At 42.3% G+C, this 23,873-nt stretch overlaps 1 protein-coding gene across 2 annotated transcripts in view; it reads left to right on the top strand.

Annotated features, from left to right (window-relative positions):
- Positions 1-23,873, top strand: part of KHDRBS3 (KH RNA binding domain containing, signal transduction associated 3) — a 186,711-nt gene that overhangs the window by 108,255 nt on the left and 54,583 nt on the right. For both annotated transcript variants that reach the window (XR_013966627.1, XM_080799908.1), the window contains exon 6: positions 8,692-8,887. Coding sequence is in view for 1 of the 2 variants with exons in the window: in XM_080799908.1 (XP_080656034.1) it covers positions 8,692-8,887 (196 nt within the window). In the remaining variant the exon portion in view is untranslated. The remainder of the gene's footprint in view (positions 1-8,691; positions 8,888-23,873) is intronic.

Here is a 23,873-nt window from a genome sequence, read left to right as displayed (position 1 = left end):
TTTTAAATCCATCGTGAATGATATCATAGATGCTAATGATTGTTTTAGTGATTGAAAATGATATACTTTCTCCCATAGTGTATGAAGTTATGAGAAATGTTATCAGGAACACTGAATAGTTAATATAAAAGTCATAAATATTTCACTAGTATATGATAAGATTTGTGTTAATCTACCAATCTATATTAAAAGGTCTTTTTTTTTAAATAAGGAAAGGGTAGATATTGGAAAATGACAATATACTTCTTTTTCTACTAGTCCACGTTATTGATAGACGTTTTCTATTAAAAAATAACAACACTTCCTTGGGATATAGCTTAAATTATTTGATTTTCTGTTGGACTTACCTTCTCAGGACATTCTACCACCAAACTGTCAGAACTCACCCTCTTGTCCGTCCTTCTGATTTCATAAAAACCTTGGTATTGGTACACATATGACACGTATGCCGCACTTCCCAGGTAGAGAGTAGTAGAGGATTTCCCTGGGAAATGAGTTTCTCTTCTTTTCTTGCCATAGTGTTCATGGATTTCTCCTACTGAGCTGCTTCCTCCTTCCTCAGTATCCACTTGCTTTCCGTTCCAACAGTCCCTGGGGGCGTATTACTGAGTGGCCATACTGGAGTGGATTAAGGGGAAATAAAAGGAGAAAATGAAAAACTTGTGGTTTCTTTTATTTTTTTTTTCTTTTGTTTGTTTATTTATTTATTTTATTAACATATAATATATTATTTGCTTCATGGGTACAGGTCTGTGAATCATCAGTCTTTCACAATTCACAACAGTCACCATAGCACATACCCTCCCCAATGTCCATAACCCAGCCACCCTATCCCTCCCCCCCACCCCCAAGCAACCCTCAGTTTGTTTCCTGAGATTAAGAGTCTCTTATGGTTTGTCTCCCTCCCCAGTCCCATCTTGTTTCATTTTTTCCCTCCCTATCCCCCACAACCCCCCACCCTACCTCTCAAGTTCCTCATAACAGAGAGATCATATGACAATTGTGGTTTCTTTTAAAATCATTTTAATAGGCTTTGGGAAGGCAAAATCCATGGCAAATAGTGTTATAAGGACTGTGAGAACTTGGTGCAAGAGCTTGTAATTCTGAAGCCAGCCAGGGGCAGGCAGGTAAGAGTGGCAGCAAAGCGCGGTTCTCCTGGTCACAGTGAGGTTGACCACACGTGTGTCAGGTGCAGCATACAGTCAGGTAAATGTTCTCAGCCCCCCTGTAGGCGTCAGTGCCAACCGGAGGAAGGTTTTTGACACCCAATTTGCTGCCTGACTTTCCCCTACAACAGTGTTAAACAAGATCTACTGATAAGCTGAGACAGTTGGAGGCAGATGGAACCGCAGAGTGTTCGTGTGCAGTGGGACTCTCCTCCCACCACACCCTGGTTGTTCAGAAGCTTTAACATATGTCTTCCTCTTTGAAAATCAGTCAGTCTATTCCTGCTGTTAGGTCATTTAATGTCACAGTGTTTCTTCGAGCTCTTTCTGTGACAGTATTGAAGTTACAGAGATGGCTAAGTTGTCATTTTGACTTCAGGGAGTTTCAGAAGTAGAAGTCAGAGAAACAAGTAATTATGGCAGAATAGTGTAAAAAGGGGACGGGAGATATAAAAACAAGTGGAATGGAAATAGAAATGAGGGGGCAAATAATTATTTAAAATATTGTATTCATTTGAAAGAGAGCACAGGAGTGGGGAGGGAGAGGGAGTGTGGGGCTCAATCCCAAGATCCCCCGATCATGACTTGAGCCAAAGGCAGATGCTTAATTGACTGAGCCACCCAGGTGCCCCATTGGGTACAAATAACTTTGAGTGGGGGACATGGGTATAAGGCAGGAGAGTGCCAGAGGGAAGTCATCCCAAGCAGAGGAGCAGAGACTGGAAAGCAGAAAAGATGGGGACTGTGCTTGGAATGTGGGTGTGACTCTGGGAAAATCAGTCCCCTGGCTCTTTGGAGCTGTAGGGCCTCCTCGGGTTTCTCCCCAAGCTAAGCCCTGGTTTCCTCAGCTGTAAAATGGAGCTAGAACACTGAGCACATGCTAATCCCCAAACGCTGCTTAATTTTTATCATGTCCCTGGGCTTAATTTATTCAAACCCAACTGTTCCATGATTCCTTTTCCGATTACACAAAGTGATCCCACATCGCAATTTGAATTCTTATGGAGGACCTTGGGCAAAGTACGCATCTCTCTTAATCTCCTTTACTATTAATTCACTGTTACCAGAGAGGAAGAAGACTTGTCCTCAAAGTTGCAAAGGCAGAAATAGGGCTGTTAGTTAGAAATGATAAAGACTTCTGCAATTTTTATTTTTAAATAAAGAAGAAAGGTACAAGCATGCTTACAGAATTGGAAGACAGTGACAGGCTTCAAAGTAAGTGATGAGCTCTCTGTGTTCAGGGGGATACATCACTGGTGGGAAAGAGAAGATAAATGTATTTCCTGCACTTTATAAGAGGTTGTGTTTCTCATAGTGTCTTATATTGTCAGTAATTTTACTAATAACTAGTTGGCAACTTCTTGAGGAAGAAACAAATTGCCTTAGATTTATCTTGTACTCTGTACAATGTAGGATAATGAAACAGTTGCTCATGAATTTTTTTTTTTTAATTGTGTTGGAAATGGGATGGATCCCAGAATGAAGAACAGGTCTGTGTGTTCTGGGTCCAAACCAGGAGCAGCAAGAGTTTGTTGGAAATAAACTCCAGCCCTCCTGGCTCCCGACACAGGTCCTCAGTGGGTGATGAGGACACACAAGAAGTGTGGACGTGCTGCCGTAGAGCCACATTTCAGATCATCTTTAAAGGTGCTAAGAGGAAGGGCTGCCAGAGGGTCTGGAAGCTTCGGTCATCACTGGCTTTGACAATTTCTTTTGCATGTTCTGGGGGATTATAACCTTAGGCTGTGTTCCCTGTTTGCTCTTATCTAGCCTCTCATTCACTTGCCAACCTCTGGCAAGAAGGGAAAGTCTCAGAATAATTAAGTTTCCCTCTCAGAAAACTGCAGAGATGAAGACAAGTCCATGAGTTTGTTAGAGGGTCTGTGGGAGAAATAAATTGCCCCTTGGGTAGTTAGTGCACCAGGGCATGGGCCTCAGGCAGCGCCCTGGGAAGGTTAGCTTCCCGCTGTGATACTGGTGGTGCCAAGCTAAGACCCTGCCCTCGGCTCCCTCAGGCGCCCAAACTGTGATCAGCTGTGGGTCCTGCCCAGTCAATAATGCTGGGGCTGACTTGAGCACTCAGGGCTTCTGCCACCAAAGTCATTGTTTTACCCAGTACTTTTTCCTCCTCATAAAATTTATAGACAAAGTTCAAACAGTGTAATAGTATATGTTTATACTCTTTCTCTCCCAGACTGCATTACTGCTGTAAAAAGGGTAGAGTGTACATAAAGGTGCTGTTGCTAACTGATGTGATTGACACCTTCTTTTGTTCTCCCCTTGTCCTCCGGTAAGTAGCCCAAGGAAGGTGTCAGGACAGATTCCGAGTGGAAGACTGCGTAATAATTACCACTTACTAAGTGACTGTGTCAGGTTAGGCACTTTATACCGCCTGTGTATAGCTCTCGTGACTGTCTGCAAGAGCTAGGTATTATTGAGGCCATTTTACAGGTAGAAAACCAAGGCTCAGCAACTAAGGAACAGAGCACATTTGAGGATGGGAATGCTGGAACTGAAAGCATGTACTCTTTCATCACATGCTAAAACACCTGCCAGTCTATAAATAATTAGTTCCTGATTAGTCATTCAAAGCATTGTTCCAATGAAAGTACCTGTTCACAGACTTTTCTAGATTATTTCCACATCTGAGTTTCAAACCAGGAACCAGGGTCTCACTGCTGAAGAACGCAACCAGAAAAGAACCGCAACCATCACACCGATTCCTCGGCTTACAAAGCTTTCTGTTCAGAGGTGTGATCTTCCTTCTTTCTCATTAGCCTCGTTCTGAACAGTGTGGCAACCTAATTTTATCAATTTCAATCAATTTTTCAAGTAAAAAAAATAATACATTCCCACTGGTTATTATCTCATTTCACAGACACTTTTTTCCTCTTCTTATCCCCATGTTATCAGTCCACTTGTTAAACTTTACCCTGAACTTCATTTGTTCCATGCGGGGGACACTCTGCGTAGGATCTTGATGTTAGCCGCTACTTCCTGCACGTCTTCGTCTCACCAGAGTATCCTTTGAAGCAACTGGGCTGCTTCACGCAGTTCTCATGGAATTGCAAACACATAAAAATGAATCTTCAAAGGGTCTTTCCTAGATAAGTATCCAGAGCTACATATATCAAATGACTTGTCTGAAATTCTGTAACAGGTGGTTTAGTGTGATTCCATATAACCAGAGGGCACGTAACCAAACAGTGTTGATGATGCTGGGGAAGAATTGTGAGCCTTTTGAATATATAAATATATGTCTGTCAATTTAATGGAACACTTACATTTATAGACTGAGAAACCATGTTGAATATTTTGTGGTCCATATGGTACCTTGGATGGCAGGGATGGGGTATTAGATAAGGAAGCAGGAGCCTTAGTTTGGATAAACACAGATTAACTGAAATATCACATAGGAATTAGATCTACTGTAATTAGAAACTACTCTGTTCTCTAATCATATTGAAGTTGTTTCTAGATATATCCTGGAGATAAAAATGCGAGTAGGACAAGAATTTATAGTGTCCGTCATTGTAATTCAGAGTGATTGAAATGTACATAAATTGTTGATCTTGATTGAGTAGGAGATGTGGTAGGTACTTTCTGTGTCCTGTGTCGTTTTTCTGCACACTATCACTAAGAAATGGGTTGCGTAACCCAGTTCACAGTGGAGTAACTGGCTTGGAAAATTCAGATTTGATTTGTTTGAATATTAACTGGAAGGCAGAACTTAAGACAGTAAACATAATCTATAATTGAATTCAGGTCTGACTCCCGTGTCCTTTCTCTTGACCACCACTTTTACTGTGCCAATTTGTATGGCCTAGGATGAACAAAACCAGACCTAGTTTATATAATACTTACAAAAGGAATAATACAAGTAACCTAAGGGTGAAAGTCTTAAGATTTTGCACCTTTTCAATGGCTTTGAAGTTTTGAGAAGTACTGGTCAGGTTCTTTGAAGATGTCCCTCATCTTGGATGGGTCTAATGTTTTTCTCAAGATAAGCCTGGGGTTACGGGTTTAGGGAACAAAAACCACGGAGATGAAGTATCATTTTCATCACATCCTATCAGTGGTGTCTACTGTCCACATGACTTTGTGCTGCTGATGTTGCCTTGGTAGCTGGGCTAAGGTCATAGTTGTTGGGTTTCCCCACTTAAAGTTACTTTTCTCCCCGATGAAGGGTAGAATACCTACATAAATTATTGCAAGATTTTCTTCTTCTCTCCAGTTTGTTATTTCAATCATTTGTTTATATTAGTGTGGACTTACGGATATTTATGTTTTATACATTGGGTTGAAATCCAATACTGCTTTATTCGTTTTACTCACATTGTCTTAGCTTTGGCCTGTGGGTGTTCTTTCAGTTGGCTTCTCTAATCTTCTCCTATACCCTCATAATTTTTTTATTGGTTATAATATGTACGCACTTAACATACATTTATTTATTTTTTGAGTATGTCCTTGCCTTCTGTCTTACAAGTTGCTCCAGCATCATCTTGCATACTTCCTGCTCTAGTCCTGGAATCGGCCATTTCTCCAAGGAGCCCCGGTTCCTTTTATTGGAGAATGGTGTGAGAAACCAAGATCTGGGTGCTGGTTCTGTTTCTTGCTGCTGGTAGGTCCTTGCTTCCCGGCCCCATCAGCTGACAGAGCGAGGAAACATATGTATTCTACTACCCCATGTATGTATACACATCTGTGTATGTTTCTGTGTGTGACTACTTGTACCCACAGTAAATGAATCAAGAGTTGATACTGATGTCTCCGATTCCAGTCCATTACCATAGTGTTCATTCTAGCCTCTTCCACTTGCTGACCTGTAACCTTCACTCCCGCACGAGAAGTATAGCTTCCATTATCCACCGTCCATTTAATTGCTTGAGTCTAGTGTATGTACAGAGTATATCAGAATCATTATGTGTACCTGCATCCCTCCTCATGGGAAATAAGCCTGTCACCTAGAGCAGTGCTTACATGCATTTTCTTTTGCCTTTAGTCTTACAAGCTTCACTCATTTCTAAATTTATTTTACTTCTCAACTTCATAAAGGTGTTTTGTATGTTTTTAATGTAGTTAAAATATTTTGTCACATTTAGCATTCCATCTTAGAAGCCCTTAATTTATATATATACATATATATGTATATGTATATGCATATGTATATGCATATTTATATATATATATAGTTTGCATATGTTAAAGTTCACTCTTCATGCTATAAAGTTCTGTGGGTGTTGACAGATGTTTTGTGTATTCAGCATTTCAGCATCCTGCAGAATAGTTTCAGCCCCCTAAAGTGTCCCTACGGCTTCACCTGTTCAACCTTCCCTCCTCCCCTTAACCTGTGGCAACCACTGGTTCTTGTTTGTTTATTTTTTTTAACTCATCACTAGTTTTTTCTTTTCCAGTGTTTCCTATCATTGGAGTCATACAATACGTAGCCTTGGCTTCATTTAGTTAGAAACATACATTTTAGGTTCATCTGTAGCTTTTCCTGGTTTGTGAGCTCATTTTTCTTCATGACCAAATAATATTCCTTTGTATGTGTGCACCCCAGTTTGCTTATCCATCCCCCCCTTAAAGGGCATCTTGGTTGTTTTAGCCACTATGCGTAAAGCTTCAGTAAACATTAATGTGCAGGTTTTTGTGTGGAAGCAAGTTTTCAAATCAGGTGGGTAAATACCTAAGGATACAGGTGCTGGGTTGTATGATAATACCGTGTTAACTTCATAAGGACATGCCAAACTGTCCTCCTGAGTGACTGTACTCTTGCATGCCCACTGGCAATGAATGAGAGCACTAGTCCTTCACATCCTCAACATCAGTTGGTATATTCAGTTTCTTTTGATTTTAGATGTAATAGGTTTGTTTTAATTTGCAATTTCCTAATGACAAATGATATAGAACATTTTTTTTTCCTTTGGTTATTTGCCATCTGTATAACTTCTTCAGTGAGCTGTCTTCTTTTGCCCATTTTTTAATTGGATTTTCTTATTGTTGAGTTTCAAAATTTCTTTGTATATTTTGGACACCATGTTTTTTATCAGATACATGTTTTGTAGACATTCTCTCCTTTTCTGTGACTTGTCTCTTCATCTCTTAACAGTGTCCTTCTCAGAGGAGAAGTCTTTAATTTTAAGAAAGTTCAGCTTACTAATTTTTATTTCATAGATTGTTTTTCATACTGTTTCTAAAAACTCATCATCAAACCCAAGAAATCACACTGATTTCTTGATTTCTTCTGAATTTTCTTCTATAAGTTTTATATTTTATGTGAGGTCTAAAGTCCATTTTGACTTAAAGTCAAACACTTAACTCAAAAACTTTTGAGTTAATTTTTATGAAAGATGTCTCTATGTTCTTTTCTTTCTCTCTCTCTCACTCTTTCTTTCTCTCGCTTTTTTTTTCTTTTTGGTAGCATATGGATGTCCATTTGCTTGAGTACTATTTGTTTAAAAGACTTTTTCATTGAATTGTCTGCAACTTTGTCAGTAGTCACTTGACTATATTTCTGTGCATCAATTTCAGGTCTGTCTCTTTAGTCCCGCTGTTCTTTGTATCTATTTTTCCATCAATACTTACTACCTTGATTATTACAACTTTATAATAAGTCTTGAAATCAGATACTGTGATTGTCCAAAATTTTCTTCTTTGGTATTGTGATGTCTGTTCTGGGTTTTTTCTCTTTCTATATATTCTCCAGAATGTGTTTGTCAGTCTACAAAGTAGTTCTCGGGAATTTACTGGGATTATATTAAGTATATAATATAGGTCAAGATGGGATGGATTGGCAACTGAATAGTATTGACTGTAATAATCATTAAGCATGGGATATTTCTTCTTTGATTTATTTCATCAGAGTTTGAATGTTTTCTCAAGTTTTGCTTATGTTGAGCTATTCTTGATATAGCTTGTTTCTTCTGTCCTCTCGGACTTGGAATCTCGTATTTTATGTTAGACATACATAAATATGTTGAATTCTACTTCAGAAAATATCTGTGTTTATTTAACTTAAGAATGGCATTTTAAATTACTGTATGTCCAATACATTATTTGCGAAGTTACATTTAACTTTCTCTTTCATCGAATTCTGATGTATAGTTTGACGATCTTTCTAGCCTCAGTTTCCTTGTCTGTAGACAAGTAGAATATAGCCCACTTCATGATGTAGGCATGCAGGTGGGATGTGACCCTGGCCTGGCATCACAGGGAAGTCCTCAGTAGATGATGCAGCCTTCCCACATGTCCTCGCTTCCTACTCTGTGTCTTAGCCAGAAACTGAGTCTTGGGGTTTCTTTGATGTTACAATATTCATGACCGCTAGATAAGCCTTAAATGACTTAACTTCCTTTCGGTATGTAGTTGTTTCTTGTTTGCTCTAGTTTTCACTTTGCATTTGATTTCCTTGTTTCTTTTTACAGTAATATGGAATGTTGATTTTCCTGAGGTATAAATGCATGTGAACCATGGACTGGTAGAGAAATGATGACTATTGCTAACTTGCCCCTCTTGCTTGCAGGGGAAGGGGAGGAGTCACAGCCCGGCCAGTTGGAGTTGGTGTACCACGAGGGACGCCAGCTTCCAGGGGAGTCCTTTCCACCCGAGGGCCAGTGAGTCGGGGAAGAGGACTTCTCACTCCCAGAGCAAGAGGAGTTCCCCCAACTGGGTACCGACCTCCGCCACCGCCCCCAACACAAGAGACGTATGGAGATTATGTAAGTGAAGGGGTCATGCAGCAGCTGTGCAGATCTGATCGAGCTGGCCCCACGCAGCATTGGCTGCTGTAACCAAGTGCCCGTCCTCACTTGCTGTAGTCCTCGAAAACGCTGCCTTAGTTCAGCAGACGTTTACTGAGTGCCAAATGAGATGTGATACTAGCAGTATAAGAAATGGGAAAGAAATAGCCTCCTTTGTCATGTAGCTTATGTCTGTGATAGGGAAGATGGATTTGGGTGGTAGGGAGGTTCGAGCCCAGGATCAAGGAGAGGCGTCTTCAAGCTCTTACGGGTTTTAATGTAATATTCGTTCATGTTCCACTACAGGTTGCCTCTGAGTAATTCAGTCATTTAAGAAAGAATCACCTACATATACCAAGTTGTTTTTACCCTGAAGTGTTTCCTCTTAAGTGCTGCTGTTGAATATGGATTCTTAGTTGAATTTTTTTTTCAGTGAAGAAAACAAAAGTTCCCAATTTTTAATATTAATGCAAATCAGTATGTGTTTCCATTACCATTCGATAATTCTTTGATACGGTTCATAGACTTACTGAACATAAGAGAAAGAAAATATATCCATGGAAACTGAGTAGAGGGGAAGGACAGAGGCGTTCTTCAACGAGAATACAAGCCCCCTGGGATTCTTCCTGTGACTTCTGAGTTTAACATAAATAAAGAAAATAAGTGGTGGATGGATGCTTCATGTTAGTGATGGAAAGTCTTAAAGAAGCAGTACATGAACTGTTGTCAAAGAGAAGCAGTGACGGGTGATGGGGCTGAAGTACAAGAACTGATGGGTTTTCATGTTTCATGTCAGGGAGAGCTCTTGCTGGGTGCTCGGTGGCTCCCTGCGTGGTGTCTGGAAGGCTGCGTTCATTCTCTGGGACATCTTCGGCTGCTTTAGCAGCCACTGGAAAGATCAAAGTCTTTGTCCTGGATGTACTGAACTTTGTGTCTTTCCCTCAGTGTGCTGTGTCCTCTTGGGCTTCCAGACCTTGGTTGGTGCTGCTCTCTCTGCTTGGAATCTCATGCTTCCTGTTTGTCCTTGTAAACCCAGGTCAGCTCTCCTTAGGGAAAGTCAGGGGAGGTAGGAGCTGCCGTATTGAGCATTACTGCTGGAGTCACACGTCTCTCTCCCACCTACACTGGGACTTCTGGAGAGGCAAGGATGTTTGGCTTGTATCTATGAGCGGCAGAGAATGGATCCTGGGAACTCAGTGAATTTAACAAATAAACCCCATAACACTTTCACCATTTTGCTATTCAGTTGGGAAAGGATGTGACCTCTATCTCTTCTCCTTATTTTTCTCACAGTTTGACACATTCCTGTGTCATAATATTCTGACCAAACTGACAATAATAATCATGCCTCAAGCTCTTCCACAGATGCGGCGTCTCCCGAGAATAGCAGAGACTGCAAAGGGGAGAAAGTGCTGTTCGGTGTTCGTTGTTTTCCACCTGGGCTTTCTCTTAGGTCTGGATTAATGTAGGTGTGGCTAGATGGTGTCGCCAGACCGCCAGACCGTCAGACTGAGGGTGTGGAAAGCCTGGATCCTCAGCCCCCCGGAGCCGTCAGTATGGTCAGTATGGGCTGAGTCAGGCAAGCTGCTTGTCGGGCTTTACAGTCACATTTCAGAAAGAGTTGTTCCCTTGTCCCCATACATTAATTCACCTTTCCACTCAGATGGATTGAATTCCCACCGTGTGAACAGGACATTCGTGTACATTCTAGTGAATCCAGAATGAAATTAGATGAACACAAATAAACATTTCTGGAAAGATTCAGGTCCAGGGGAGAAAGGGCGTTAAAACAATTGATTTGAAAAGTATTCGGTTGGGTTAATTTACTGCCCTTCCCACTGACTACCATGGACGATGCGACAGTGGCCATATCCCACTGACTACCATGGACGATGCGACAGTGGCCATGCGGAAGAATCCGTGTGTCCTTCCAGGAGCAGACGGGGTTCAAGAGCTTCGGGGAGAAAGGGAGCTTTCACTGTTCGGGTCCCACACTCACCTGGTGCTCCTCCAGGCACTAACTGTGGCTGTGGCCACAGTTCCAGGGTGGCGGCCTCTTCTTCCGTTAACCGACGGCTGTGTTTCTGCCTTCATCTGAACTTACCTGGAGTGCGGCATCAGCACTTCTGTCATGTTCACACAGCAGCTCTTGCATACGCGACTGCTTTCCGAATGTACTCTAGGTGCTGGAATAGGACACATACACAAAAGATGGCTGACTCTTGAACAACATGGGTTCCAACTGCCTGGGTCCACTCGTATGTGGATTTTTCTGAAAATAACGGTACAGTATGGTACAGTACCAGAGACGTATTTTGTTTTCCTTATGATTTTCTTAATATTTTCTCTGAGTTAGTTTTATAATATTATTAGAATACAGTATTTCATACATACAACGTACAGGACATGTGTTAACCAATTATTTATGTTATTGGGAAGGCTTCTGGTCAGCAGTAGGCTATCTATTAGTACTTAGGTTTTTGGCAGTCAAATGTTATACATAGATTTTCACCTGCATGGGAGTCAGGGCTCCTAACCCTGCATTGTTCAAGGGTAAGCTGTACTGTCATGAGTATGGCCTCTTCCCCAGGTTGGATTACTATCATGAAGAGTTTGGATTATGTGCTATACCTTTCCCTCTTGATTTGTATCTGTTACTCCTGGAAATACTTATGGAAGTTAATAGCCAAGAACAAGGATTTTCCCCATTTTGCCTCGCATTTTGCAAGCCTTCTACACTGTTATATACTGAAAACTTCACTAGCTGAACACTGTACACAGCCAAGGATGTTGGGAGCTGGTGTGAGGAGCAGACACAGTACTTCACCTCCGCGGCTCGCCCTAGTAGCTCTGCCTCTCAGGTGTGCTTTTTTGACCCCATCTCGTTTCCTGACCCAACTCGAATTTAATTTTTTACGTCTAGCCCTTCTAAATACAGCTTTGTGGAGTCTGGTATATTCCCAGACATTGGCCATTGGTCCTAACTATTTGAAATCCTGAAGATTATTCACACAACATTCTTAGCTTTGGAGCATAGGAAGGAGAAAACGCCCAGACCTAAAAAAAGAAAATTTAAAAATGTGTTTGTTTTTTGTAGGACTTTAGAAGAGGTGGGTATCCTAAACATTATCCAACTTAGAAAGCTTGAGATCCTATAACCCCCCAAATAGTTCTTCATTCATGTGGCAAGTGGGAAAGTTGGAGTTGATCTTTAAAATAATCATACCATTGAACTGGAATGAATATAAAGTAGTTTCTAAACTCCTTGAGGTTATGGATCCCTCGCTTGCCATTTACCTTTGTTTGTACTCCCATCACGTAGCATGCCGTCTGGCACATAGAAGGTCTTTACTAAGTGTTTGCTGAATGAGTGAGTGTTCTCAAGACTGAGTTTTAAGGGATACCTGGGTGGCTCAGTCTGTTGAGTCTATTGGCTCAGGTCAGGATCCCAGAGGCCTTAGCATCAAGTCCCAGGTTGGGCTCCCTGCTCAGCAGGGAGCCTGCTTCTCCCTCTCGCTGTTCTGCTCCCCATGCTTGTGCGCGCTCGCTCTCTCTCTCTTCACTGTTGGCATATAGCTGTATAGTGCAGTCATTAGTATACATCTGTTTCTCAGCAGATTATAAACTTTTAGGGGAAAAGCACTCTCTCGCCTGTAGCATAGTTTCCGGCACATTATATGCACTTAGTAAATCTTTACTGGATTAGAGATCCGATAACTTTTCCTAATGAAGGTTACCATTGATCTTTTCCAAGTCATTACTGTAACCATCCGATGGGAAGCAGTGTGAGAGTTGGCATTTGAAAAAACATCTTGCCTTAGTTATCCCTGTTTCTGGTGTTCAAAGGGCAGTTACAGGTTACAAAGAGATAAGACTAATTCTGTGTAGCTCCTGAAAGTCGCAGAGTAAAATAATTCTTATCTCAGTATAAGAATGAACTTTCCAGACGATGTAATATTTAATGAGAAGCTACTCTCCACAAGGCATTTTCATGTATGTTCTGTCATGTTCTTCTCATAGCCACTCAGTGAGCTGTTATGATCTGTTGTGCAAGTGAGAAGTTAAGTGTCTCGCCTAAAGTTGCGGGGCAGATAAAGAAGGAGCAGATGCAGAATTCAGGACTCAGGGGCTGTCTGTCTCGAACAGTCAGTGCTTTATGAAGAACCGTGCTCTAGTAGATGAGACTATAGGCTCTTCTCCTCTTTGGAGAAAACGCAGCGGCTACCTCATCTTGCTTCCCCAGGACTGTGGGCCAGGCGACAAGAGATTGTGTCAGATGACCCCTGTGGCCTGGCCGTGTAATCAGCCACTTGTGTTAAGCTACCTTAACTAGATAAATGGAAATTGAGAATAATTACGAAAAACAGGATGCGTTTAGCAATTTTAAAAATAATAAATGATAATAGTATTGTATTTACTAGCAAAAAAAAATAGCTTTTTCTTTAAGAGTTTCAGAGCATCTGTAACTCTCAAAAAGACGTGTCATTCCTTTGGAACTCAGAAATGTGATTTTTAAAGATCCTCCTTGAAGTACATACATAATGATAAATGTTTTATTTCTATGAACTTGTTTGGTTCTATCCAACCAATTCAATTTGCTTTTCATTTTAACTTCCACTTAACATTTATTATTTGAGGACATTATTTCCAGAATAAAAAAAAATCATATCAGTTGCTTATTTAAACCAAAAAGGGGGCAACATCCTATTCCTTCAGATCCTGCCACAGCTGCTACTTTTTTGAGAAAACACACATTTCGGTCCTTAAAATACTCCATGTTCTTCAGAGTACCTGCGCCAGCCTGAAGGGACCCCCGCGTAGCACTAGGCTCAACCCTTCAGCGAGTGGTGAGTGTTGCAGTGGCCCGTTTTAAGAATATGCTTGATTAGCCCCAGTGAGAAAGCTTGATAATTTGAAGGTATTTCCTTGTCAAAATGTGCCTATTGAAATTGGACTGATTTTTCTCAAGGTGTGTGTGCGAAGATATTTGATCATTTATAATGTCACCTGAGCCAACGGCTCTTCATCACACTCACTGTCACAAAATGCTCCCTGAGCATGTGTCCTTGAGAAGAACATCTGTTAGCAAATCAGTCTGCTGCTCTGGGAGGAGATGAGTGTGAGGAGAGGGCAGGTGACAGGCAGTGGCCGTGCATGAGGAACAGACTCACCATCGGGGAGACCAGATCCTCCCGTCAGTGAACGCTTGTCTTTTAAGAATAACTCTAAGGAGACAAGACAATTCAACATGATTAGCTTTTTTTTCCAGGAGAGAAGAAAACAGATAATGGATATGTTTTCAACCATTTGCGAATAAATTTGGGACCTTCTGCTCCACTTTTAACTTAGTAAAATTAGACATAATTACTCTAACTTCTCATCTCTTTTTTGAGAACAAGAAGTACCTCTTCCCCAAAATGACATTGATTCATTACTTGTGTCCAAATAATTAAATAACTGACAAAGTAATTAACATAACCCAGAATACATTCAATGAGAGCACTTTAACAATTCAAAATGTTGGTGTAATTACATAGAAAGACATGTTTGATGCTTCCTGGCAGAGCCCAATTTACATATGAATTTCTAAAATGAAACCAGTTTTGATAAATCACTGTAGGCTCCACATGCAGAGAAAACACACAATCAAAATAGATCCATGTTCTTTAAACACTCACTATCTTTTATTGTCGCTGAAAAATGTCCGTTTCCATGATTTCACCTAACACTGCATGCTTGCGGCGTGCCTGGGGGGCTCAGTGGGTTAAGCCTCTGCTGGGATTGCTCGGCGGGGAGCCTGCTTTCCCTTCTCTGCCTGCCTCTCTGCCTACTTGTGCTCTCGCTTTCTGTCAAATAAATAAATAAATCTTTTAGAAAACAACAACAACAACAAAAAACACTGCTTGTTTGTAACTACTAGATCTAAATCTCCAACTCTTGCCTCTCCCTTGCGTGCCCTCCAGTGTCCACCTCCTGTGTCCTTCTGTCCCAGAGTGCCGCACAGCACTGTCAAAGCTGTGGCCTGGGCCAGCCCCGTGGGCTCACAGAGGCTGGTGAGGGTGGACGGCACCGCCATATCCCCCGGCGGCAGGGGCTCACCCGTGCCTCTTCTCGTTCCGTGTAAGCAGACAGCAAACCGAGTCTTTTCACATCTGCATCGCTGTTTGGTCTCCAGCTCCTCATGTCACCCCAGCTTTAGTTAAGGCACTTGCCCTCCTCGGGAGACACCCCTCCCTCGAAGCATCCTGCTCACATGCTGTGACCATGTCCTCCAGGAGCACCTGCACTTCTCCCAGTCTGCACCTGTCCCTAATGCTTGTCCCCATGTCTCACCTGCCACCAGCTCTCTGTCAGTCCTCTCCTTTCCTCTCCTCTCCCTCTGCTTCCTCTCCCCTATCCTCTTCCCTCCTCTCCTCTTCCCTCCCCACCCTCCCCTCTCCTTTCTTCTCTCTCCTCTCTGAGTTTGCCCAAAGCCTGCCACAGGCCTGACAGTTCATACATTAACATGTGGAGGGTGGTCTTTGTTACTGCCAATGAATGGTGTCATTCCATGTGTCATGTGCATTGTTAAATACACTTAGTGAATAAAATTAAGTATCTGGCACCGATTTTAGCAACATAACATGGCTGATTTAGTGAACTAAAAAATGTGGAAGACAATACAATTTAATAAAGAGAATGTTACTCTGAGAGGGAAATACTTGGTTTCTTATCTCTCTTCTTATCAGTGTCCCCATTGTTTCGTATGCAAATTGTTTAACCCTTTTGGGCTTTGGTTTCTGTGACTACAAAGTGCAGGTCATGGTACTTCACCCAAGGAACCAGCAGGTTAGGCCAGACACTGTCCTAACTTCTTTTCCAACTTTAATATTCTGTAATTGGTTGTTTTCTGAAGCTTTCTTCGTTCTATCACCCAGAGATGCTTTCTCTAATAAGGAACTACATTTTCATCAGCTAGAAATTTTGGTACTGAAAAGAAAGTCACAGAACAAACACAGCAAACTAAATTTGAATGGGAGTAACAAGCGGAAAGTGGAAGAAAGTGAGTGAGTGTCTCTGAGTCTCTTGAATTCTATAACAGAAGTTTTGAAAAATGTTTTAAAAATGAGACTTCTTTTCAAATGCATACTCACTATTCAAGATGTACAAACTCGAATCATCTTAGAAACTTTAATCATTTTCTTTTCTAACTCATTTAATTATGCCCATGTCCCCCACCTATTTCTTCATAGGAAGTACGTGCCAGTCAGTGATGTCCCTGATATCTTCATGGGTAATCGCTGTAGGCTTTGGAGGCTGAGCTGATGGGTTGATCCCCTTTAAACATAAACATGGTAGGGCATTCTAGAAGTCCTACAACTTCTTCAGAATATGGGAGCTCTGAGGGTACTTGATATACTCTGATTATCCCTCTGGGATGCCTCCTCCCTGAGGTGCAGTCGTGCCTACTTGTAAGAGGCGAGGGACGGCCGGGCACACGGAGGGCCCTCCCGGAGCCTGTGCTCTGCCCCGTGGGGATGGGGCTTCTCAGGACTGTCTTGTGCAGCTCTTAGGGGGCGTTTCCTCACCGGACATTTGTTCACTTAATCCAGGTTTAAAAAGTCAGAGACAGTTTTGAATGGGAGCAGAAATCTGAACCGTGGGTTGCACAAGCAGACACTCCTCTTCCTCCTGTTCTCCCGCATCATGGCGCAGTGACACTGTGGCAGATGAAGCTGGTTTGAAGCAGGCAGCCTGCTCCTGCCATAGTCGGTGTCCCCTCCAACACCTGGCTACGCAGGGACTGCCACGGACTCTTGCCAGAGGGATAAACTCTTCCAAATTTTCGGTGACTGGAAACATCCGTGCAAAACCAAATGCAGTGTTTGAATGTACGTGTAAATCTGTGATGTAGATTTTGTTCTGAAGACTCAGTGAAGCCATTGTCCTCTTTCGTTTGTGAGCCCACCTGAAGTTTTGATTACATGACTAGTTTGGGGACTTTAGTTACAGAAGAACGTTGTACCGTTGGCAGATTTTCCCAGTGCAGTGACTACTGGCATAATTTTTTGACAGTTAACTAATCTCTAAATTGTTTCAATTATCTTGTTTTCCATAGTGAGAAATTTAATTAAAACAGAGTACAGATTGTGAAAAGGTTATTTATGAAAATGCATTTTAAATGTGAATTGAAAAGCCTAGGGACACCTTTTTATTTTAGATAAAAAGATGAAGGTTCTATAATTTTTTACATTCATTTTACCGGAAGCAAGAGCCACATGCAATTTACTTGAAATGTCTATCACGACCTTCATAAGTTGATCTCTTTCCTAAATTGTTGGAAAGGTTGACCTATTTTGGAAACGCAGAACTTTGAGAAGTGATTTCAGATTTTAAATTTATGTATTTAGAGGTTGTTTTTTTCTTCTCCATATTTTAAACAAACCAACCAGAAAAGCATTTTAAGAGCATGGAGAACTCTGGAATGAGTGTCTCTAGGGTATGGAGAACACTTTTTGCCTGTGCAATGAGGGCCCATTGAAGTGAGTGAGCGATGATGGTTGTATCTGAGCTACCAGGGTGGAAGTGTCTTGTCCCTCAAGTGAATTAGGCCTGCGACAGGGAGGGGCTTGAGAACCATGGGAATGGCCCTCTGTTATAATGGATCCCCTACAAGAGCCTGCCATCTTAGTTTTGTCATTTTCTTCGCGCATTAATCAGCGTTCATCGAACTCCATCCCTGTGGTCAAGCAGATCAGGGTCTAGGAAGACACACTGTTGCTGTCCGCGTTGAACCTGCCCATGGCCCTGTCTGTTTCAGGTGGTGGTTCTTTGTCATGTCCATGTGTAAACACCCTACTTAAGATACTTTCTTAGAACAATGTGATCATCCCCTTCACTTATATCATTATTTTCCTTACATTTCAAGTTATTGATGATAGATGCCATGGCTTTTTATCCATAGTGCCCAGCACGTCGTAATCAATATTTGATTTCTTAATACGGCAAAGAAAACACACACACATACAAAGTATTTCAGGAGGACCAATCAGGGAAGACTGCTGCTTGATGGACCGTGGAAAGACTAATGGAGACAGCAGACCAAACAGAGAAGGGCGCTAGCAGCATTCAGGCAGGCAGAGACCCACGGGAGGCGCCAGTGGATGTTGGGGCGGCCAGCAGAGGCGCGGCCAGAAGAAACTTGGCGGTGCCATCTTACTGATGAGGTTTATTATCATCTTTATCATTTTGCTTTCATCCAGTTCATTGGCAGAGTGTGAGGTCATAATGGGACATGGAACCTTGAAAGATATATTTCAGGGCTAAAGTACGCTGTCAGGTTGGGTAACACGCGTGGAAGGCCGGCTGGCCATCCAGATGTGTCCTCGGAGTGCGGCCCTGTCCCAGGGAGCTGATTATAGTATAGGATCTGATCCTCTGTTTTATGGGGATGAGCCCTGTATTTATCGCCATAGTTACAAGCAAAGGCTGGAGTCAGACTGACTAGATCCACATCTTTGCTGTGTCTTTAATTGCTGTGTAATTTGGGTGAATTTTCTCTGCTCTATCCCTCAGTCCCTGATTCTTAAGTGGAAGTATTAGTACTTATTTAACACATAGTGTTGTGAAGATTAGACAGATTAACATAGGGAAAGTATCTAGGGGAACCCATGGCTCAGTGGGTTAAACAGCTGGCTCTTAGTTTCCTCTCAGGTCATGACCTCCTAGTTGTGGGATGGAGCCTGGGTAGACCCCCCCTACTCTCCCAGTGGGGCTGCCATGCTCAGCAGGGAGCTGCTAGAGGAGTCTTTCTCCCTCTGCCCTTCTCCCCTGCTCGTGCTCTTTCTCCATCTCAAATAGATAAATCTTTGAGAAAATGTATTTAAAATAGTGCCTGGCACGTAAAAAGGAGTATATAAGTCATTTTGGTTTTGGCTCAGAAATCTCAGTTCTTCAGTTTACCAAGTAGCTCTGTCTTTCATGCCAGACACTTGCTAACTGTGCCCGAGACATTGATACGGCAGGCAGTCCCTCTTTAACTGCGGAGGGTTTGTCCCAGGACCGCCAGGGCATGCCTAAAGCCACAGGTACTATTCAATGATACAGTCACTGTTTTTTCCTGTTCGCACACCCATGATAAAGCTTAATGTATGAATGAGGCCCAGTAGGAGATTAACAACAACGATAATAGAGTAGTTGCTGCAATATACTGTAATGAAGGCTATGTGAATGTGGTCTCTCTTTCTCTCAAAATATCGTACTGTGCTGTGAACCCTTCTTCTTGGGAGGATGTGAGGCGATAAAAGGTCCACGTGGCCAGATGGAGCGAGGGGAGTGATGCAGGCCTGTGATGTAGCGGGAGGCTACTGTTGACCTTCTGACGGGGTCGCAAGGAGGACCATCTGCTTCTGGCCTGTGGTGGACTGTAGGAAACCACAACCTCAGAAAACGAAATCTTGTATAAGTGGGGATTACTGTTTATGATGAGCATAATACCCAGTGCTGTTCACACCTACGAAAATAGTTAAAAAGATAATTTCCAGTTTTAAATGGAACGGGGTACAATAGGAGTTCGCCTCTGCTGCTGTGGAAACGTAGGCTGATAGCACTAGTTCGGAAACCTATTTGACGCCCCCGCTAAAGCTGCACACGTGCTTCCCTGAGACCCCGCGATGCTGCTCCTGGGAACGTACGAGGATGCACACAATGCTTGTGCAAGAGCCACGTAGGCAAAAACTAGAAAGAAGCCAAATGCCTATCAGAACAAGAGTGGATAAACCAGCCGCAGTGTGACAGTACAGATCTGTATTTTCAGGCAGCGAGAAAGGAACCAGCCGCTGAAGCTCCCTCTGACGACAAGGACAGATCTCCCGGCTCTGTGCTGGCCAGAGCGGTAGTTACCCGGATTCCACTGATAGAAAGCTCAAGCTCACTTGATGGTGGTTACTGCCGGGGGGGTGGGGGGGAGTGGGTAGTAACTGAGGACGGGTACGGGGACGGCCTCACAGCGAGGCCTGGGGGGTTCTGGTTCTTGATCCGAGTGCTGGTTACCTGCTGTGCATACTCCCTGCACACTCACTAAGCAGGGCACTTGGGGTTTGTACCTTTTTACGCCTTCTTGTATACTTGGATAAATGGTTTTAAAATATGGCCAATTTGTGTCTGAAGAATGCTATACCAGACAGACCCAGTACTCTTGTCCATCACACAACAGTACAGCTTCCTGCAGGCGTATCTGCCCTTAGACCAGGTGGTAACCCGAAGGTTTCTCTGCCTGGAAGCTAAGCACGGAGCAGCCTTAGTGCTAACAGTGTAAACTCTGACAGTCTGGGGCTTCAGTTTCCTGGTGGAGGAAGCTCTGTGCTGTGCAGTAGGTGTGCGTGTCTGTGTTCCAGGAGGCTCTTCTTCCTGGTGACACTGGAGTCACTTGGTGCCTCCCTCCTGGCCAGCTGTCATTCTCACAGGAGCTGTCTTCTCACTGGGAAGAGTGAGTGAATGAATCCACAGCCGTTGGTCATTCATAATTGACCCACTGATTCAGAAAGGATTTACTGAATGCTTCCTCCTGTCGGGACTCAGAGAACATGGTGGCCCGAAAGACAGGGAGACACCATTCGTGAGAGTCTGCTCCAGACCTTGCCGAGAGTGGCTGGGAGGGGTGAAACAGAAGCAACAAAGAAAACATCTTTGGAGGTATAAGAGCTAGCAAAATACAAACAAAACAAATACCGGCCAGACTCTTGACGAACGCCAAAGTGGTGAGCTCAGCATCTCTGAGCGGGTTTTCCCTTGGCATCCTTTCTCAACTGGGCTTCCTCATCTCAATCATGGGATGTAGCAAATGGTGCTAAGAAAGTACTGCCTTTCTAGATGCATGGGAAAAAAGTGAATTCACTTTGTACACAGTGGGTGTGGGGTATCGGGCTTTATTCTCTGGTAGAACCCTGCTTGAGAACCCCTGGGGGGCCTTCTGCCAGTTCCTGAAGAGGTAGCTGAGAAGGTAATTGAGCTTTAAAAAACCTGGAGTTTTGAAAAGTTTAAAAAAAAAATGGAATTTAAGGCCCCCCAGGTTTGGGTGCAGAGGGTTGATAACCCCATAGGCTTTGCATTGGAGCTCAGAGAAGCACTTAACGTGGGAAGGCTGTTTGGAGGTCCCAGGCCCTCTGGGCTAAGGCTAAGCTGGAATTGCTAATTCTCCTATCCTCCCACCCAAAGCAAATATAAATTCTCTCCGGAGAAATATGTAGCATAGACTTTAAATTTTTTCTGTAATTTTTCATATATAAATACAAGTTGAAGTCACCATAATAAAAAATGGAGAAAAAATAGAGATAGTAGATTCAGATATCAGATATAAACTTTAAAATAACTCTATGTTCTGTATCATCTAGGAATTAAAAGATGAGATTGATGGTTTAAGCAGAGAACTGGAAAATATAGAAATACAGAAAGCAGATATTCTAGAACTGTAAAATACAACAAAAAGAACTAAGTAAATGGTTTTTAGCAGATTAGATGCAGATGAAGGAAGAAACAATGTTGAGGCAGTCAAGTCAAATGAAGCGGAAAGACAAGTCCCAGACAACACAGAAACTCTCATGAGGCCCAGAAGCTTCTGGTGGCCACCTCCCTCACATCAAGTCCTGTAGGCCCCAGATGACCTGGCTCCCGTCCTTGCTCTGGCTCGCTCAACCTGGCTGACTCTACCTCAGGACCTTTGTGCTTGTTGTTCATCCTTTCTGAAATCTACGCCCCCACCCCCTTAAACAAATCTGCATAGGCAGCTCCTCACTCCCTTCACACTGGTACTGGAGTCCTTGCTCAAGACTCCTCTGGCTGCCTCCCCCACCTCCCCTGTGCCATCTTTGGGATGCTTGGTTTTCTCTGTCTGCCGCCCCACCAGAGTGTCAGCCTCCCAGGGACAAGGACGCATTTTGGTTTTGTTTGTTTGGTACTTTGTCCCCCATGCTTGGAGAGATGCCTGGCAAGTAGTAGGCATTCAACAAATGCCCACCTCCTTTGGAAAGCAGAAAAATAGATGTAAAAATCTTCGGCATGATGTGCATAATGTGGCTTTAATGCAGTTTAGTAATTCCCCTTTCTTCCATCCTCATGGGATTTCTGGTTTAATTTGGTTTTCTTTAACATTCTATGTACAGTTTTCCCTTCCCTTGTTTGTGGAATTGCTGGGTTAACCTCTTTGTTATCTAATTTTCCTTTATTGTGTTTTTGAACACCTTGTCAAATCCAAACAGATCTAATTGTGCCTGTTAGGTATGAACTGAGAGGAGAGAAATCGTTCTGTGAATGACTGTTTTCCCAAGCTGGGTTCACTTGTGGAGAGGATCACAGCTGGTCGTGGGCAGCTGCTGCTTCATCCAGAACCATGGCAGCACCAGCATTTGCTGAATGGACACGCAGACATTGCAGTTTTAGACAAAGTTCTAAGAATTTATCACATTCTATAAAAGACAAATCCATGGATAGCTCTGCTGTTTCTCTGGCTTAAGAGTTTGAGAATGTTAAAAGGAGTAGATCCTTAAATAAATCTACCTTTATTGGGCAAGTACTGTGTCAAGCAGGTTTTATATATACTTTCTGATTAATCCATCTACAACCGTTGGAAATAACCATAACATGGATCATGATTCCCATTTAGCAAATTATAAAATTGAGGTTTGAGGAGGTTAGGTGATATTCCCAAAACTGCACAGTTAGAGCTGGAATTTGAACACAGCATCAGACTCCAAAGGCTGATAGGAAGAATTTGTGTAGTCTAGAAACTATGTATAGTATATTCCTCCTAGCCGTAAACAATACCTAGGGATGTGATTTGATTGTTGAATTAATGATATTTAAATGATTACAGAAAAGATTCTTATTTAGAATTATTATTAATATTATGATTTTTGTCCTTAATTATAAATCACCTTGGTTATGTGATATGTTCATGGTCATTGGCAATACTTGACAAGGATATTTTTACTCAGAACCCCGGGAAAATGTGTTTTTGAAAAGACTGTTTTTAGCTTAATGTTTGTCTTATAAAGTCAAAATAATCATTATAAGATTATAGATGTTTTATAAGATTTTATTTATTTGGGAGAAAACTCATGAGCACGAGTTGGGGGAGACGGAGAGGGAGAAGTGAGTCTCCGCTGAGCAGGGAGCCTGACGTGGGGCTCGATCCCCAGGATCGTGACCTGAGCCAAAGGCAGACACTTAACCGACTGAGCCACCCAGTCACCCCAAGGCTATAGATTTTAATATGTTTTAGTGCTGTATTATAAATTAAAACTTCTTGCATTTCAAAATGACCAGATATCACCCTAATTAAAGTGAGGTGTTATATAAGGTAATTGTTTCCTTTTAAAAGGACATAAAACTGAAACATTATTTTTAAAATCCAAGTCTTTTATAAATTCTTCTGTTTAAAATGGCTTTTCCCAGCTTAAATATTATGCTTGATTTTACTTGTGACAGAAATAGAATTAAAAATAGGTCATGCTGTTTCCTTTATCTTGGAAAAATCTCTTTTCAAAGCAAGATTTCTTTGGTATTTGGCCATGTGTCGGTTGGAGTTTTCTAGGTCGGGAATGGCAAATGGAGAATCTCTACCTATGTGAGAACATGTTTCTCCTCATATAGCCCTGGCGTCTAGCAAGTGTCCAGGTCACCCTCTCAGTTAAATTCCACATAGACATCTTCACTGTCAAAGATGAAAACTCAGAGGTATAACCTGTTGAATCAGTAACTCTTTGTTAATAAGGCAAGACTTTATATCAATATATATTTATTTCTTGTCCATGTTTGTTTGTGGTTTTTTTTTTAAGATTTTATTTATTTATTGACAGAGAGAGAGAGATCACAAGTAGGCAGAGAGACAGGCAGAGAGAGAGGGGAAGCAGGCTCCCCGCTGAGCAGAGAGCCCGATGCGGGACTCGATCCCAGAACCCTGAGATCATGACCCGAGCTGAAGGCAGAG

This window comes from Martes martes (genome assembly GCF_963455335.1).
Source record: "Martes martes genome assembly, chromosome: 4".
Taxonomy (NCBI): Eukaryota; Metazoa; Chordata; class Mammalia; order Carnivora; family Mustelidae; genus Martes; species Martes martes.
This window is presented reverse-complemented; position numbering and strand designations above follow the sequence as displayed.